At 44.0% G+C, this 14,899-nt stretch overlaps 2 protein-coding genes across 5 annotated transcripts in view; both read left to right on the forward strand.

Annotated features, from left to right (window-relative positions):
- Positions 1-6,942, forward strand: part of FLI1 (Fli-1 proto-oncogene, ETS transcription factor) — an 89,328-nt gene extending 82,386 nt beyond the window's left edge. For 3 of the 4 annotated variants that reach the window (XM_052786342.1, XM_052786343.1, XM_052786344.1), the window contains 4 exons: positions 583-648; positions 1,964-2,026; positions 3,322-3,369; positions 4,362-6,942. In XM_052786342.1, coding sequence (XP_052642302.1) covers positions 583-648; positions 1,964-2,026; positions 3,322-3,369; positions 4,362-4,891 — 707 coding nt within the window. In that variant the 3' untranslated portion in view covers positions 4,892-6,942. The remainder of the gene's footprint in view (positions 1-582; positions 649-1,963; positions 2,027-3,321; positions 3,370-4,361) is intronic. The other variant, XM_052786345.1, reaches the window with a different exon arrangement.
- Positions 6,943-11,629: 4,687 nt separating this feature from the next.
- Positions 11,630-14,899, forward strand: part of KCNJ5 (potassium inwardly rectifying channel subfamily J member 5) — a 60,974-nt gene continuing 57,704 nt past the window's right edge. The window contains exon 1 of the mRNA XM_052786355.1: positions 11,630-13,471. The gene's annotated coding sequence lies outside the window, so the exon portion shown is untranslated. The remainder of the gene's footprint in view (positions 13,472-14,899) is intronic.

The following is a 14,899-nucleotide window of genomic DNA, read 5'->3' on the forward strand; positions in this document are numbered from 1 at the left end:
CAGGGAGCTGCGCAGCCCCGCTGTGCTGTGCAGCCCAATGGGGCACGAGGCAGTGCTCACTCCTTTCCAGTGGCATGGTCAGAGGGGCATTCTGAATTTCACTTGAGAGGATGCTTTTTCCCCTTTTCCCCCTCCTTAAAATAGCTTCCTTATTGTGCGTGTCAAGTCCTTGGCCTCCCTGGGTTTTAAAGTCGCCATTTATTTTCTGTGAAATAACAAAAGGGTTCATCTCATCCTCCTTTTCTGCTCATGGTCTTCTGTCATCTTGGGATAAGAGAAAGGGGGTCTCCTTTTGGATGGGATGAGTCGCACTCTAAACCCCATTGAGTGCAATGACTATACTTCATGATCATAATGTGTCAGGCTCGAGCGTTGCCCAAACAGCTAGTCACAACTGCTGTATTTACACCCTCTTGCCTTTGTGAGAGGGCCAAGGGAGCATAGGAGATATGGGAGAGGAAAAATAATAGATCTGCATAATACCAAGCTAGCTGGGACCAAGATACAAAGCTAGATTCTTGCAAGTTTTTTCTGGGAAGAGTTGATTTCAACCCCTCTGTGCCTGTTGTCTTTTGTCATTAGATTTCTCCTATGATGCAGTCAGGAGAACAGGATGGGGCAGTAATATGAATTCTGGCCTCACCAAAAGTAAGTTTTCCCAATGGGAATCACAAATTCTGCAAAGGAAGATCAAAATGAGACTGTGGGAGAAGACAGGCATGGCTGGCTTGTGTTATGAGCATCAGAAGGGTGGAAGATTTGGGGATAGTCAGTAAGATAAGAGCTAGAATTATGTTATGAAAAGAAATAGAAATCGACACAAATATTTTTATTATTGAATCATGTATTGAAGATGACGGCACGAACCTCTAATACTTTCAGGATTTGATTAAGGGGCCAGGAGCAGATTCTCCATACAAACATAGACTCCATGTTAACCACCTGCCTGGAGTCCTAGTCCAGTGTCATTTTTTTAGGGACAGATATAGACAGCTTGGGCAGATTCTGAGAGTTTCTTGCTACTTTTCAGAAAGTAAGATTCTACACAAAGTCTAGCAGGCAGATAGGGCCCCTACTGCATGAGCCCTACTCATGCAACTGTTCTTGTTTCTTACTGGTTTTATAGTGTCCTTGAATTCACAGTACACTCTGGGTGACATCTCATTAGAAATATCAGTTCCCTGTCCCTAAAGACTGTATTCAGGCTAACATAACCAGCTGATACTGAGCCCCACTCTCCCCTGCTTCCACTGCTGGGGCATATCCCTGTGCAGACATGCAAGATGGGCATATTTGACTCTCAAAACGATACTACTGGGTGCAAATAAATGTGGCAGAACCTGGCTGTCAGATTACACTTCCTTTGCTTTGCAGCTTTCTGAGCTATGCGCACTCTAAATGTGAAGACTATTCTTTGAGTTATAGTTTTCTCTTATGAGAAATGATATGAAGAGGAGGAACAGATGTTAATGTTGAAGTGATTCATAGAAATGGACATGATATTTTCAACAAAAATGTTTGATTTGATAAACACAAAAGTTTTTGCATAAAAAGGATGCTTTAGAAAAGAATTTACATTTCCAAAAAATATTGAAAATAGTTCCAACATGGAAGAAGGTCAGAATTTATACATTTTAAATAATCCAATTTTCTGTTCAAAACATGGATGTAAACTAGAATGGAATGTAAGTTGCAATAAAAGACAGAAAATTAATAAAGAATCTACATAACATTTTTTTCTTGCTTCATCTGCATATTTTCGTTTTACAGGGAAAGTTTTAATTTCTAGTGACATCTTTTAATTTTATAGTGCAATTTCAAAAATATCAGCTCTTAGGATCAGAAAACTTTTCCCACCCCAGTTGCTATTGTTCCTGTTCAATGTGTCTTGTATTTGCCTTGTTCTCTGTTTGTTCCTCCTCTTCTGTTCTAGTACATATAAGATCTTTCTCTGTCTTTACAGGCCCTCCTGTTGCAAGCACGCAAAATGTGAATAAGACAACAGAACAGCAACGTCCCCAGCCAGGTAACTGTTGATTTTGTCACTGCTGCATTTGCTAAGTAATTAGATTTGTACTAGATTGGGTGAATAAATGCGTCGAGCAGCACCAACCACGGCACAGGACAAACAGGCAGAGCCTTACAGGACAGTCTCAGAATAATGAGTCAACTGTGAACCGAGCAGTGACAGTAATTGTTCCAAACTGTTTCTATTTTACTGCATTGTCCTTCCCCATTCAAAAGAAACATCCTTGTTTCAGCTGAGTCACATGCAGTGCCTAGCATCAGTTACATCTCCTTTGAAGCATCATGACATGCCATGTAATAGGTCTTGAAGCAGTTAGGGGCACGGAGCTGTTTATGCTGCAGCAGTGGAGTGTCTGCTTGTTACCTCTTCACCTCTGCTGCAGTGATGTTCAATGGATGTATCTCCAAACAGAATCAACAGGGCTTCCCCTGCGTCAGAGAAAACCAAATAAGAAAGGCAAACCCTGTTGGGCAGCAAGCAGTAGTGTTTCCTGCTAGTTTCCCAAGGGGCCTTTGAAAAGCTAAATACCACCTTTTCTGCTTTGCACAGCTGCTTTCTATCCCCCCCCTTTTTTTTTAAGGGTTTGGTTCTTTTGGCATCGATTCAATCCACGAGCAAATGCTATAGATCCAAATCACCAAAACCAGAGAGAAGCAAAGGAGAAGTGTAGAGATTAGGGCTGAGGAGGCCCCACAAAAAGGGAAGGAATTCATTCCTAATAAATACATTGCGGAGTTTTCAAGAAACATTCAGCCTCATTGGAGCCAGTGACAAAACTCCTGTTACTCTCATTTGTCTAATGCTCTGTTTGCTTCAGTAAGGGAGAGTTGGGTGAACATTTCATTGACCTCAGAGGGAAGCAAGCTCAACTGCTAACAAGTCAATTTGAAAATCTCATCTGCTGTCCAGCTCTTTTTATTAGGAGAAATATATTTGCTCCTGATTTGTTACTGGTCTACTATCCCACACTGCTTTTTTTCATGTCTCATGTTTTCTAGTTGACACATAAGTGTAGGGTATGTCCAAAGAGATTACAGACTGTGAAAGCAGGCAAGTCTCAAACCAATGCCAGAAACACTGTGCCATTTTGGATTCCATAAATAATTGGTGGTTGTTTGCTAAAAAAGAAATAAGAAACACATCACGTCTGTTCCAGGCCCTAGGAGAAGAGGCAGTAAAGAAAGAAAATGAAGATCTGAACTAGTTTCTAGAATAAACAATAATGAACTGTTGTTTCTTTTTTGATTAAACATTTTTTAAAATATCTTTTGTTGGGTGGGTTTTTTTTTTAGATCCCTATCAAATCCTGGGCCCCACTAGTAGCCGTCTTGCCAATCCAGGTGAGTTCATCTTTAAATTTCTGACTGCCATTATCAAAGGGGTTAGCTTTCCTTCTAATCTGCTGCTCCAGTCTGTACTGGATGAGTAGCTGCTGTCCTCTACCATTGGGGTAGGCTGTGAGAGCCATTGATCATAGCAGCTGTGCTCTCACAAGTGCTTTTGCAAAAATGCATACCAGAAAGTGAGGGAAGTGGTGCAACATCATCTTTGCCAGGACAAAATCACCGTCCTGAATGTTCTTACCCAAAACCAGAATTCCCTAAGAAGAGTTTTATAGGGGACTTAAATGCTGGTCTCTCAGATTTGCAGTACAGGTTGGTTTTTCACTGTCTGCTATAGATTAGCTAAATGAAAGGCATAAAAGTTCTCTGAAAGTCACCACCTAATAACTGTCCCTAGCGTATCACCTGCAGAAAACAATCCCTGACTTTGGGGAATAAGACTGGGAGTAAATCTTGCCTGAACTAAACAAACTTGTGTACATTGAAAGCTTGTAAGGAAACATCCTTATAAGGCTCTTCACCATTAGTATAACCACACCGAATAAAACTAGGAGTCATCTAGTCTGGTGAAGAAATAATCTTATGTAACTCAGATCACCAACTGGAAAGAAAACTGTAGGTATCCAAAACAATATCCATGGTAAACAGTAAGGAAATGAGAGTTGAAATATACTGTGTTAACTATGCAGTGAAAAATTTTGCACAACAGTATGCTCAGGGAAAAGCCTGTTTATGAATAGCCCGAAGATTTTAAGGCCAAAGGCGACCATTATGAAATCTAATCTGACCTCAAACTCATGAACAGAACAAAGGGTTGACTAACTTGTTTGCTGGGAACAGTTTATCCATTCCTACATAAGACTTTCTAAGGCTTGAAGGAGCAGTTCCCAGTAAAGATCGAGATAGTCCTTCTGTTTCCTGCCTTTGTCTTTGCTTTTAAGCAGGAAACACAATGTCATTTCCTTTCCTCTTTGGCTTGCTTCTCGCAGGGAGCGGGCAGATCCAACTGTGGCAGTTCCTCCTCGAGTTGCTGTCGGACAGTTCCAACGCCAGCTGTATCACGTGGGAAGGGACCAATGGGGAATTCAAGATGACGGACCCTGATGAAGTGGCACGGCGCTGGGGAGAACGCAAAAGCAAGCCCAACATGAATTATGACAAGCTGAGCCGAGCCCTCCGATACTACTATGATAAGAACATTATGACCAAAGTGCATGGCAAAAGGTATGCCTACAAATTTGACTTTCATGGCATTGCCCAGGCTCTTCAACCTCATCCCACTGAATCATCAATGTACAAGTATCCATCAGATCTCTCCTACATGCCGTCTTACCATGCCCATCAGCAGAAGGTGAACTTTGTACCCCCGCACCCTTCTTCTATGCCTGTCACATCATCCAGTTTCTTTGGAGCAGCCTCACCTTATTGGACCTCCCCTGCAGGAAGCATTTACCCAAACCCCAATGTCCCTCGCCATCCCAACGCCCATGTATCACCACACTTGGGCAGCTATTACTAGATGCTTTTATCTTCAAGTGGCCTTTATCAGTCTGGTTGGACTTTTTCTTTACTTCTGGGATTTTTATGGTTTTTTGGGGGACCCTTAATGGATAATTGTGGCCTTTCTGGGGAAGAATTAAAACTGGATATTGGCTATTCCTGGATCAAACCTTTTACTTTTGTAACTTTGCCTCTTGTGTCTTGAACTGAGAGATGGATGCTTCTTTGGGCCAGTACTCTGCATTTTCTTTGGTTTTTAACGCTTATGTCCTCTGTAGGAATTGACTATGAAGATTGTTCACCGTTATCTGGAATGATTATTAGCTTTTTGATGAGAGAAATTTTTAAGGATTCAAAGGCTTTTAACAAGACATAGATCCAACTGTGGGTCGTAGGAAAAAATGTCATGGGGTTTTTTTTTTGCTGTGGAGAGGGTAGGCAATTTGACCATTAAGTGGAGGACGTTGGGCTGCAGGGGACCGCAACTGGAATCTTAGCTTTAAGGCAGATGAGGATTTTCACCCAACTGGAAATTAAATATAGATATATATATATTCATATATATATATGTACTTGTATATTTTAAGAAGTAAAGGGCATTGAAGGAACTTTTCTAGAGTGTACAACTTCATTAGACTGTGTATTAACTCCAGAAACATCAGAAACCAGAACAAAAAGTAACCTAATGTCAAGCACAGACATTCCTTGAAAGCAAAAGTGAAGTAAAATAAATGACAGCAGGCCCCTGAGCTCTGCCAGAGTCTTAGGGATCTCTAAATGCTACCGATTCGCGAACGCTGTGCGTTTGTCAGACCGTCATCCAAAGGGTCAACAAATCAGAAGGCAAATTACTGTATAAATTATGCAGAGTTATTTTTCCCTATATCTCACAGTTTTAAAAGAAAGATTAAATAAAACGAGTTGACCTCGGTCACAAATGCAGGTTTGTTTTTTACTATCAGCTCAGTTCTTTGTGGGTTGTTTTTGTTTTTTTAATATAATTTGTACATCTTTTCAATCTGTACATTTGGGCTGTAGCTTTGTACTTTTTGCTAGAAAAAAATAAAAAATAAGACATGAGTAATGTATCTGTTGGAGGTAGCCTTGGTCCTGCAATTGGATTCATAATTGACCCCCAAAGTAGCCAGGAACCTTCCAGATTTCCCTGGGTTTGTCTAGAGTAGAGTTTTTGCTTCTATAAGCCTGTCATAGTTGTCTGCAAATTAACTCCACTTAGCTAACATGTTTGCATTGAAGCTGATTGAAAACATGCACCAGCATTTTAAAGCAACTATTTAAATATTTTGTGATTATTTTTCACCAAAATCTTGAACTTTGGAAAGATCTTAACCACTTCATAGATAAAATTATCAAACACTTCTCATAACATCTTTTTGAAAACTTTCGCTGGGGAGTTTCATTTAAATTTTAAACGTCCAAAAATTCTCAGCCATCTCTAATTTTGCACATGTTAATTTGATGATCCACAAATGGTGGTTTGGTGCCATAAACAGAAGGGTAAACCACAAGCATTTATATTTTAGAACAGATGTCTGGGGGGGGTGAGACTTACATGTACAACCTATTAGCTAACTTGTATTAACTGGCAACCAATTAACAGGATCACAAATATCTAGTCTAGACATAACCTCTGGGACTCTGTGTGGGTGCAAGATTTGGTCCATGTGCATCCGATTGCAGGATGAGAGCCTGAAACCAGAACATTATAGTCTGCTCATAACTTTAAACAGAAGCACTGATGCCATTATTTAACAAAATGGAAAAATAAGATCAAGCTCATCAGTTTAGGTCTTAGTGCTTTTGGGATGTTTATAGGTAACATTACTGCAATAATCGCAAAATTTAAGTATGAAGAAATTACCCATGGAAATGGGGCTTTTGCTACTATATATATGCAATGTACTTTTTGGATATTAAAATATATATAATTTTGCAAGCTATCTTGGTGTTTTTTAAAAAATGTATTAAGTGTTACAATGAAACTGTTGTATGAAGAGAATGATGTAAAAAAATGTGACAAAATAAATGGTGGTTTTCTTCTCTAAGGCATCATATTGTCCCACTCTCTCCCTCCCCTCTCACACCTGCAGATAAAGCATGAACTTTGCCCCTAAATTAAATTTAGCTAAAAAGGAAAACAAAGCAGCTCCACAGTAGTGGCAATCAATCCTTATCACTACAAAACAATATTGACCTCTTATTCCAGAAAATTTGTGTCTCTGGAGCCGGTGTTTATCAGACCTAATTTAGTTATTGAAGTGTCTGAATCAGAAACCTAGGCTCCGTCTTTTGTCCATGGAGAGAGAGAGAGAGAAAGTGGTAGAGTAGCCAAAGCTTGAGGAGGTGAAGTGTCTCACACGAGGGTGCTGGCCGAGCTGGGAGCAGACCCAGGTCTGGTGCCCCAGCGATGGGGTCACAGCACCATGCCGAGTGCCAGGACACGCAGCCTCCCCGCGAGGGCCATAACTGACCCAACAGGCATCACTGTCTGTTTGCTCTTTAGGGTACTCAAGAAGTCATTGACAGAATGTATATGTGCAATGCTGTGTGTATTACCAGCCTGCCTGCCTGCTCATGTTTCTCACCTATCCCCAAACCCCAGGGAAAGCTAGTGCTCCAAAGCATTCCTGAGATGGAGTAAGAGGCTGCAAAAACAAGCACTGCCAAGGAATCTTCTGATTGTGTATAAAGGTCAGGCAAAGGCACTTCCTGTATTTTTGCAGACACACGGTGGTCCTCAGAGATAGCTTGATCTTTCTGCCGATTTGATAAACCCTTAGAAATACATAACTGCACAAGTACACCATTTCCTTCCTCCACACACAACATTTTGTTGCAAAGTTTCTAGTACAATAGCTTTCACCGGCTTGATTAGCAAGCCTGGGCTCTGAAAAAGAGCAATGTTAGCGTGTTCAACCACCACAGGGCTGTTCCCTTTGTGTATTCAACCATAGTTGCTCAATTTAGTCATAAGAGTGAGTGTTTTGTTGCTTATCTCTATTGTTTTTCGCTTTAGCACTATCCAGATTCATTCTGGCTATGCATCATCAATAGAAATACCAAGTATTTTTTATTTAATACAGTGTGCCTGCCCAGTTGCCAGTCATAGGAAAATCTGAAGACTGAGATTGCACAAAAACGTCTAAAGGCAGAATCTGAAGGTTATCAAAGTGCAAAGGTGTCTTTGATAGCAAAATTCGGCCAGCAGGATCCTTGGTGAAAAAAAGGCTTTTGAAAACAACCAACGATTTAAGAAGCATCTGTTTCTGGCTGTCCAACTTGCAACAACATGAAGGAGCCCAGATTGAGATGGAAGGTGATCAGCAGCATCCACAGCTCAGGTCCTTTCTGTCTCCTTTCATCCTTCTCTTCGGGATACATGCTGATATTAACCTTTGCTAGTATTTGCTAATATTTAGCTTTAGATAGTTTGCCGCCCACGGCAGGCTGCATTCCCATGGAATAAAGAGATCTCGGAGTAAAGAGATCTCACACCAGCGTGTCAGACAGCCTCGGACTGGTGAGGCACTTCCCAGGCACCTTTTAGCATTTTCGTGAGATCTTAATAGTTTACATTCCTCGGGTAAAGAACAAGTAATAGCATACAAATCAGAGTAGCCCATTTGTTCCCCCCAATATCAGCCTGACTTTGCCATGTTGGAAGCTCTAGGGGTGATAACAGGGGGATCTCCCCTCCCAGTCCAAGTTTCTGGGACACACTGAGAGAAAATAAACAAGGAATTTGACAGTACTAATGCTACTTTTTGCTTTTCCCAGGAGGACAAGGCAGATGGAAGTCAAGTATTTCAGGCTGAAATCGGAAAGGTTACCAAACAGATGGTTGGGATCACATGGTTGTGAGCTGTGAGTCAACAGGGACAGCAGAAAATCTTCTCTGCATCAAAGTTCAGAATTCAAATCTCACGAGGAAACCCAGCTCCCATTGAAATCAGTGGTAATTTAGCTATTAATTTCTAGTGATCTAGTATTCACCCAGTATTTCTGTTCTATTCCCCAGTTCAAACACTGAATGAGCTCTAGCTTAAATATGCCAAACTAGAATTAGCTTCACATTTCACCTTCTATAAACAGATACTGCAGCTTGTCTATTAAGTAGAATCAGTGATGGCTTTACAGTCTCAGAGCTCCAGCTCCTTTAGCTGGGGTCTTTGTGATGTGTTTCTCTATTTGAGATGTACCTGCCTCAATGTCTGCATATCAGAGAAAGGGAGAACAAGAAGGTATTCTTACTGCTTAATTACAGACATCGGGTTTAGAACCTGCTTTTAACTATATTTTGAAGAAGGCTTTTTATCCCCACCAAATCACTGCTTAGAGTCTAGAGGAAAGACCTCCCAGCTGAAGCACTTGTTAGATGCTCTAAATTAGGAGATGGCAAATCCTTTTAGCATATGAGATTACTCCTGTCTATAATCCTCGTATGCCAGAACCCATCCTCTGTATACACAAACGTCTTACTGCTTTTATATACCTAAGAATTGTATTTCCACCCCGAGGATGAAATGCCAAACAACTGCAGATTCTTAACATGCACCTAATAGTATTGCAAGGGAGAGGGATTTCCCCATGCTAAGACCTTCCCGTTAGTAAAGAGAAGGAAGTATTTCTCACACTACCACCCAACAAGCGTATTCCAGTCCTAATGAGACATTAACTACGTGGGAAATTTGCCATAACTCCTGTTGGTGCAAATATTTGCTGTGAAGCTGGACTTACCCGGTAATATTTCATATGCCTTCTTAACTGTTCACAATGACAGTAAATGACTATGCCTGAAGTTTCGTATTAAAAGCACTGATGAACCCAGCTGCTGTTTCCCACCCCTACTGTCAGAAGAAAAGAGCCATTGGTCTGTAAATTCTGGGTTAAAGGACCCAGCTTCACTTTATTATACTATTACAATAATAGATTTTTTACAGGCTGCTTTGCTGTGCTGATACAGTATTTTTAATGACCTCTGTGAAATTAGTTTGTTAGACTTCAGCCTGCTTCCTAGCAAAGTAGGTTCTCCCACATTAGACTGAGTGTTGCTGCATTTGGTGTTAATTAGAGCTGTAGTCTAGAGGCACATCGGGGGCTGGGGTTTATAATTCACTTCAAAGACCCTATTTGTATACTTTTGCACAATACCTAGCATAACATATATATTATGATTTTCATCTGTAAAAGCAGAACTCGTTGCAAATAAAGCACAGACTTTTCCATCCTATTAGAAAATAATTAAGAGACCTCCAACTAAGGTCATGCTAAGAATGACACATAACACATAACTTAGCTTGTGTGTTACGATTTTTTCGTCTACAGAGGTAGAAATCCCTGCACATAATGCTCGGATTCTTCTATCATATCAGAAGAGAATTAGAGATCCTTGGTAATATTCTGCTCTTCAGGCTCCAAGAGTAGCAAACAGACCCCAATACTAAACCCACTAAAAAGAAAGAAAAGCAGTTTTGAGGCCACCACAGCAATATCCCCCATCAACACTGCACCTCCACAGAGGGGAATGAGCTGCTCCTAACAGGGTGCTGTGCAAGCAGGTGTGTCACTGATGGCCAGGGGTGTTTGCAGCTGAGCAGCCACTTCAACCAGTATAAATAGCTGCAGCAAAGAAGTAGGAAGGTTTTTTGGGCAGGGTAGGTTTTCTTGGGGGAGTGGGGAGCCTAGCTGCTCCTTATCTGGGAGCAGGTAGAAAAGGATGAAGATCTGTATTTCTTATCTGAAGTTGTAGTTGCTGGAGGAGGAGGAGGAACGACCCAGGGACTCTGGCAGTTTGATGCGCAGCTATTTCAACACAAGAGCTTGCTTCTTCCTTTCCAGGAACTGCTGAAAACTTGTTATTTGCTTTGGCTTTTCCTTAACTTTCTGTCTCCTGGAGCTGTAAAGTCCAATGCTGGATCTACTTTACCTTTCCCGCTGCTGCAAAGCCCTGCGCACAATCCAAAGGAGTCTCCTCTGCTACGGGCCTGTGCTGGCTGCTGCTGGCAGGTCACGTGTGGGGATGAATGGCATCTCCAGCCCTCGGGGAGAGCAAGGTTGGTTTTCCAAGTCTCCCCGTGTGCCTGCTTGGAGGAGGTTGTGCTGCGAGTGGTGGCAGATGGTACCTGTAATAACCCGAACCCCAGCCTTAGGTTTTCCGTCACCGGGCTGATACACCACAGCGTTAAGTTAAAACAAATAAGTCAGGTTTCTCTTTAGGGTGGGTGTTACCGTGAAGGGTTTGAAACTTTCCCTAAAGCTCCGTTTCTTGAAGCTCAGGGCTGACGCGGAGCTCAACAGCAGCAGCGGCGGCAGTCGAAAACCTCCCAGCCGGCTCTGCGGACACAGGGGCATCGGCAGCCCCCACCTTGCTGGGGCGGGGGGGGTGTGGGATTGGGAATTTGGGGAGCAGCGTGGGGCTGGAGGCCGCAGGAGCAGCAGCCTTCTCCCCGGGGAGGGAGAAGAGGAGGGAGCGGCGCTCGCTGCGGCCTCCATGGGGCGGCGCGCCGCCGTTAACGGTCGCCCTCCCCTCAGAGCTGAGGCGCCGTCGCCCCCCGCCCCCGGTGAGTAGGTACTGCACCCCCGAACCGCCCCGGCCAGAAGGATTTGCCCCCCCCTTCCACTCCCCTTTGCCCCCCCAGGCACCGTGGAGGTGACCGGTCCCTTCTAGCCACCCGCCCGAGCTTCCCCTCACCCGCCCCGGGGTGAGGGAGCCCGGCCCCGGTGTGCCACTGCAGGCCGGTGGCTTGTGCACGGCGTAGGGCGCGATAAATTTGCGGCCGTGCGCCAGGTCTCGGGTGCCCGAAGCGGTGCGTGGGTGCTGGAGGCGCTGGTGGAGGGCAGCCGAGGTGCCGGCACGGCCGAGTGTGCCTGGGGTTGGGCGTGTGTGGAAAAGGCGCTGGGCTGGGGGTCTGCCCTCTTACTGCCCTGTAGGGATTAATGGGCTATAAGGAGCCTTTGGTGGTGGTTGCAGAGCTCCTGGCACAGGAGCACAAAGGGCTGTAATTTGGACTTCTAGACGCTGTCAAGTGATATAACGGTTTTACAAACACTGCTACGGTGGCAGTGAATCCTTTGTGTGAGTTTCTGTAGGCTCTGTAATGTACCAGGAACACTTCCAAATCAGAGGGGGGCTTCAGCTGAACAGACACTTTTGGGCACTGTTGCAAAACTAACAAAGAGCTAGAACTCAAAGCTTTCCCGAGGTGGCCTGTGTTGTTGTTGTGTTTTTTTTTTTTTTTTTAACAGCTGGGGAAACTGAGGCTCAAGCAGGGAGCGGTGACTTGCTTGAAGTTACAGAACAGAGTTGCATATGGAATATAGGTCTCCCCGGACCCAGCCTCACTGTTAGTAACCCACCCCACCTACTGCAGACTTTGTTAAGGGTGCTTTAGATGCCACTGCAGACGTGATGTTTACAGCCCCCAACCCTCCACTTACACATCACCTCTGAATTCATTGCAGTGAATTAAGTCTCCCAACACTTCTGTGAAGTGGCTAAATATATCCAGCTAGCAGAGCTCATGCCAAAAATAAGTCACTAAATGCATTAAACTTCGTGCAATAAAATAAGGAACAGTCCCAATAAAATCTTGCTTTGCGCTTTCAAGATTGCCATAGTTCGCGCTGTTAAGTTTGCTGCACCGCCAATGCGAAGTTTAGGGCTGCTGCCCGCATGGAGATCGGAGCTGTCTGTGCAGTTGATCTGGAGGTAACGGGTGCCATCCAGCGGCAGCAAGACAGAAGACACTTAGGGGATCGCTCGGATCCCTGCGACAGCACCCCTGCGTGGTCTCTAGCATCTTAGCCTGCCTCTGTGGTGGGTTGTCATAACAGAATAATGCGGTAACTTTGCCTCTGCAGAGCTTGCCTGGGATGCGGTCACCCAGGAGAGCAAGGGCTTTGATACTTTCCGCACTTAATTTTGGCCAGCAGCATGCAAATCGAGACGCGAAGTGAGATTGTCTCATTTCCAGCCTCCCCTTGCTTGTCCACCTCCCTGGAGCAGGGAGAATTTATGTCTGTCTTGTGCAGCAGTGAGTTTGTGCAAGTCGTAAGCTTCCCCAGGCAGATGCTTCCACCACAGGAATGTCAACTTGGCCTCAGGAAACATATTGTGTATTCTAGCAGCCATGGAGAGAGGGCTCTAGCCTTCCTCCCTCTTGTTCCAGTGACACCATCACAGGGTTATATGTGATTTAGGGCCAGTGACGGTGTTGCCGTAGAGGTTCCCCAGGCTGCAGCATGAAGCTGTAGACACAGATTCACCAGAGGCTTTAGGAACTTGCTCAGCTTTCCCCGTCCCTGGCGCAGCAGGGGCTCTGCTCGCATTCCTTGCGTTGTGCTGTGGTTTCTCCCTGCTTGTTTGGGTAACAGGAATTGGGCCAGCACCATGACAGTTCAAGGCAGGGGTGAATTGAAAGGGGCAAAATAAAAGGGAAGGGGAAATAAAGGCTCTTCCCAGCTGAATTCGCGTGAGTCTAACCACATCAGTTTGCTGCCTGGGGAGAGGAAAGAGGATATGACACCTCAGCTGCTCTCACTTGTGTCGGGGCTTTGCACACTGCTGACTTGTTTATGGGTGAGTAGTTGAGTTTACAAGGAAGCGTGTACATGCAGAAGTTATCCAGGCAGTTGCTGTGAGCTAGTTAGCAGTGGTCTGCCACATTCCAACAATGCAAGGCAGTACAAGTATCTAAACAGTTTGCCAGTGTTTGGGGTTTTTTTTATTATTATTGTTATTTAGGGGTCTCTTTTCACCAGTTACTACCAAAGAGTGTGTGGAGACAGCTAACTAGCACATGTCAGTTTACTAAAAGCAGTTATTTTAATTCATGGCCCTTTCTCCGGCAGTCAGCAGGATGCCTTATTCATTTGCCAGCAGGAGGGTAAATCTATTTCAAAATGATTGAAATATTATGCACAGCTTGAATGAATGTTTAAAATAAATACAGTAGAAGAAACATGTTGTTTGTGAAATGAGAAGATAAATTAAGTTTAGTGCAGACATATTATTCCCAAGCCTAGCTGCTTGGCTAACACTTTCACAGCTAAATCCTTTAGGCCTTAATCCAGCAATAAGTACATGGTCTGATCCCTTCTTCTGATGAGACGAGACTTTCTCTTCAGTCCTTTGCTTTGTATTGATTAGGCTGTTGGCCTCAGTTGCATGTTCCACTTTGTGGTAAGAACCAATTGTTGCTGCAGCAGTATGGGCAGCCTGCAGACTGGATGGACAGATGAGGAGAGAGAAGACAACCATAAAGCTTGAGAAGAGTGCTATGGAGATGTAAAAATGAAACTGTCATGGGTTAAGAAACCAGTCTTTGTTTTCCAGTATCGGGTCTGTGGTTCCCTCTGGCCACTTCTGCTCAGCAAGATTAAATTTATTTTCATTCTCTTAACTGAACTTTCTTTTAATGGCAGTAGGGGTGACAGCCCCCAAAATAGATTTCCTATGGAGTCTGTCCTGAGTGGCACTGTGCGTGGCAAGTCTCCCGATAACCCTTTTTTCCCTGCCCTGGGCCTTTATCTCTCTGGTGACAAACAGCCCTCTCCGGACAGAAAGAGGAAATTCCACTCATTGTTCCCCTGCTGCTGGGCTCTGACTACAGCGCTCTATCTCCTGCTTGGTGCACGGCTGGCAGGCGGGGACTGGCAGGTGTTTCCTGAAGTGACAATCAGCAGAAGGCTCATGGGAGGAGGGTTGCAGCCCAAGATTCCCATTTAGGTCCCAGTATGATCCCCCTCTAAGTAAGCTTGATAGCTCAGCCATGGCCCTGTCAACTTTGGCTATGTCCCCCTCATATCTTCTCTGTTCGTGCAGTAGCCAGTCCCCCCTCTGATACCAAAGCATAAAGAAGAATACAATCACCCTTCCCTTACTGTAGGCAGCATAGCTAGCTTTTGAGGCAGGTGTAACTGTCAGAATAGAGTGAACAATAGGTAATCATCCTTGCAGTGAGATCAAGTATCTTTGATCTGTGGTAGCACTTAATACTTCTAGACA

This window comes from Harpia harpyja, chromosome 4 (assembly GCF_026419915.1).
Source record: "Harpia harpyja isolate bHarHar1 chromosome 4, bHarHar1 primary haplotype, whole genome shotgun sequence".
Taxonomy (NCBI): Eukaryota; Metazoa; Chordata; class Aves; order Accipitriformes; family Accipitridae; genus Harpia; species Harpia harpyja.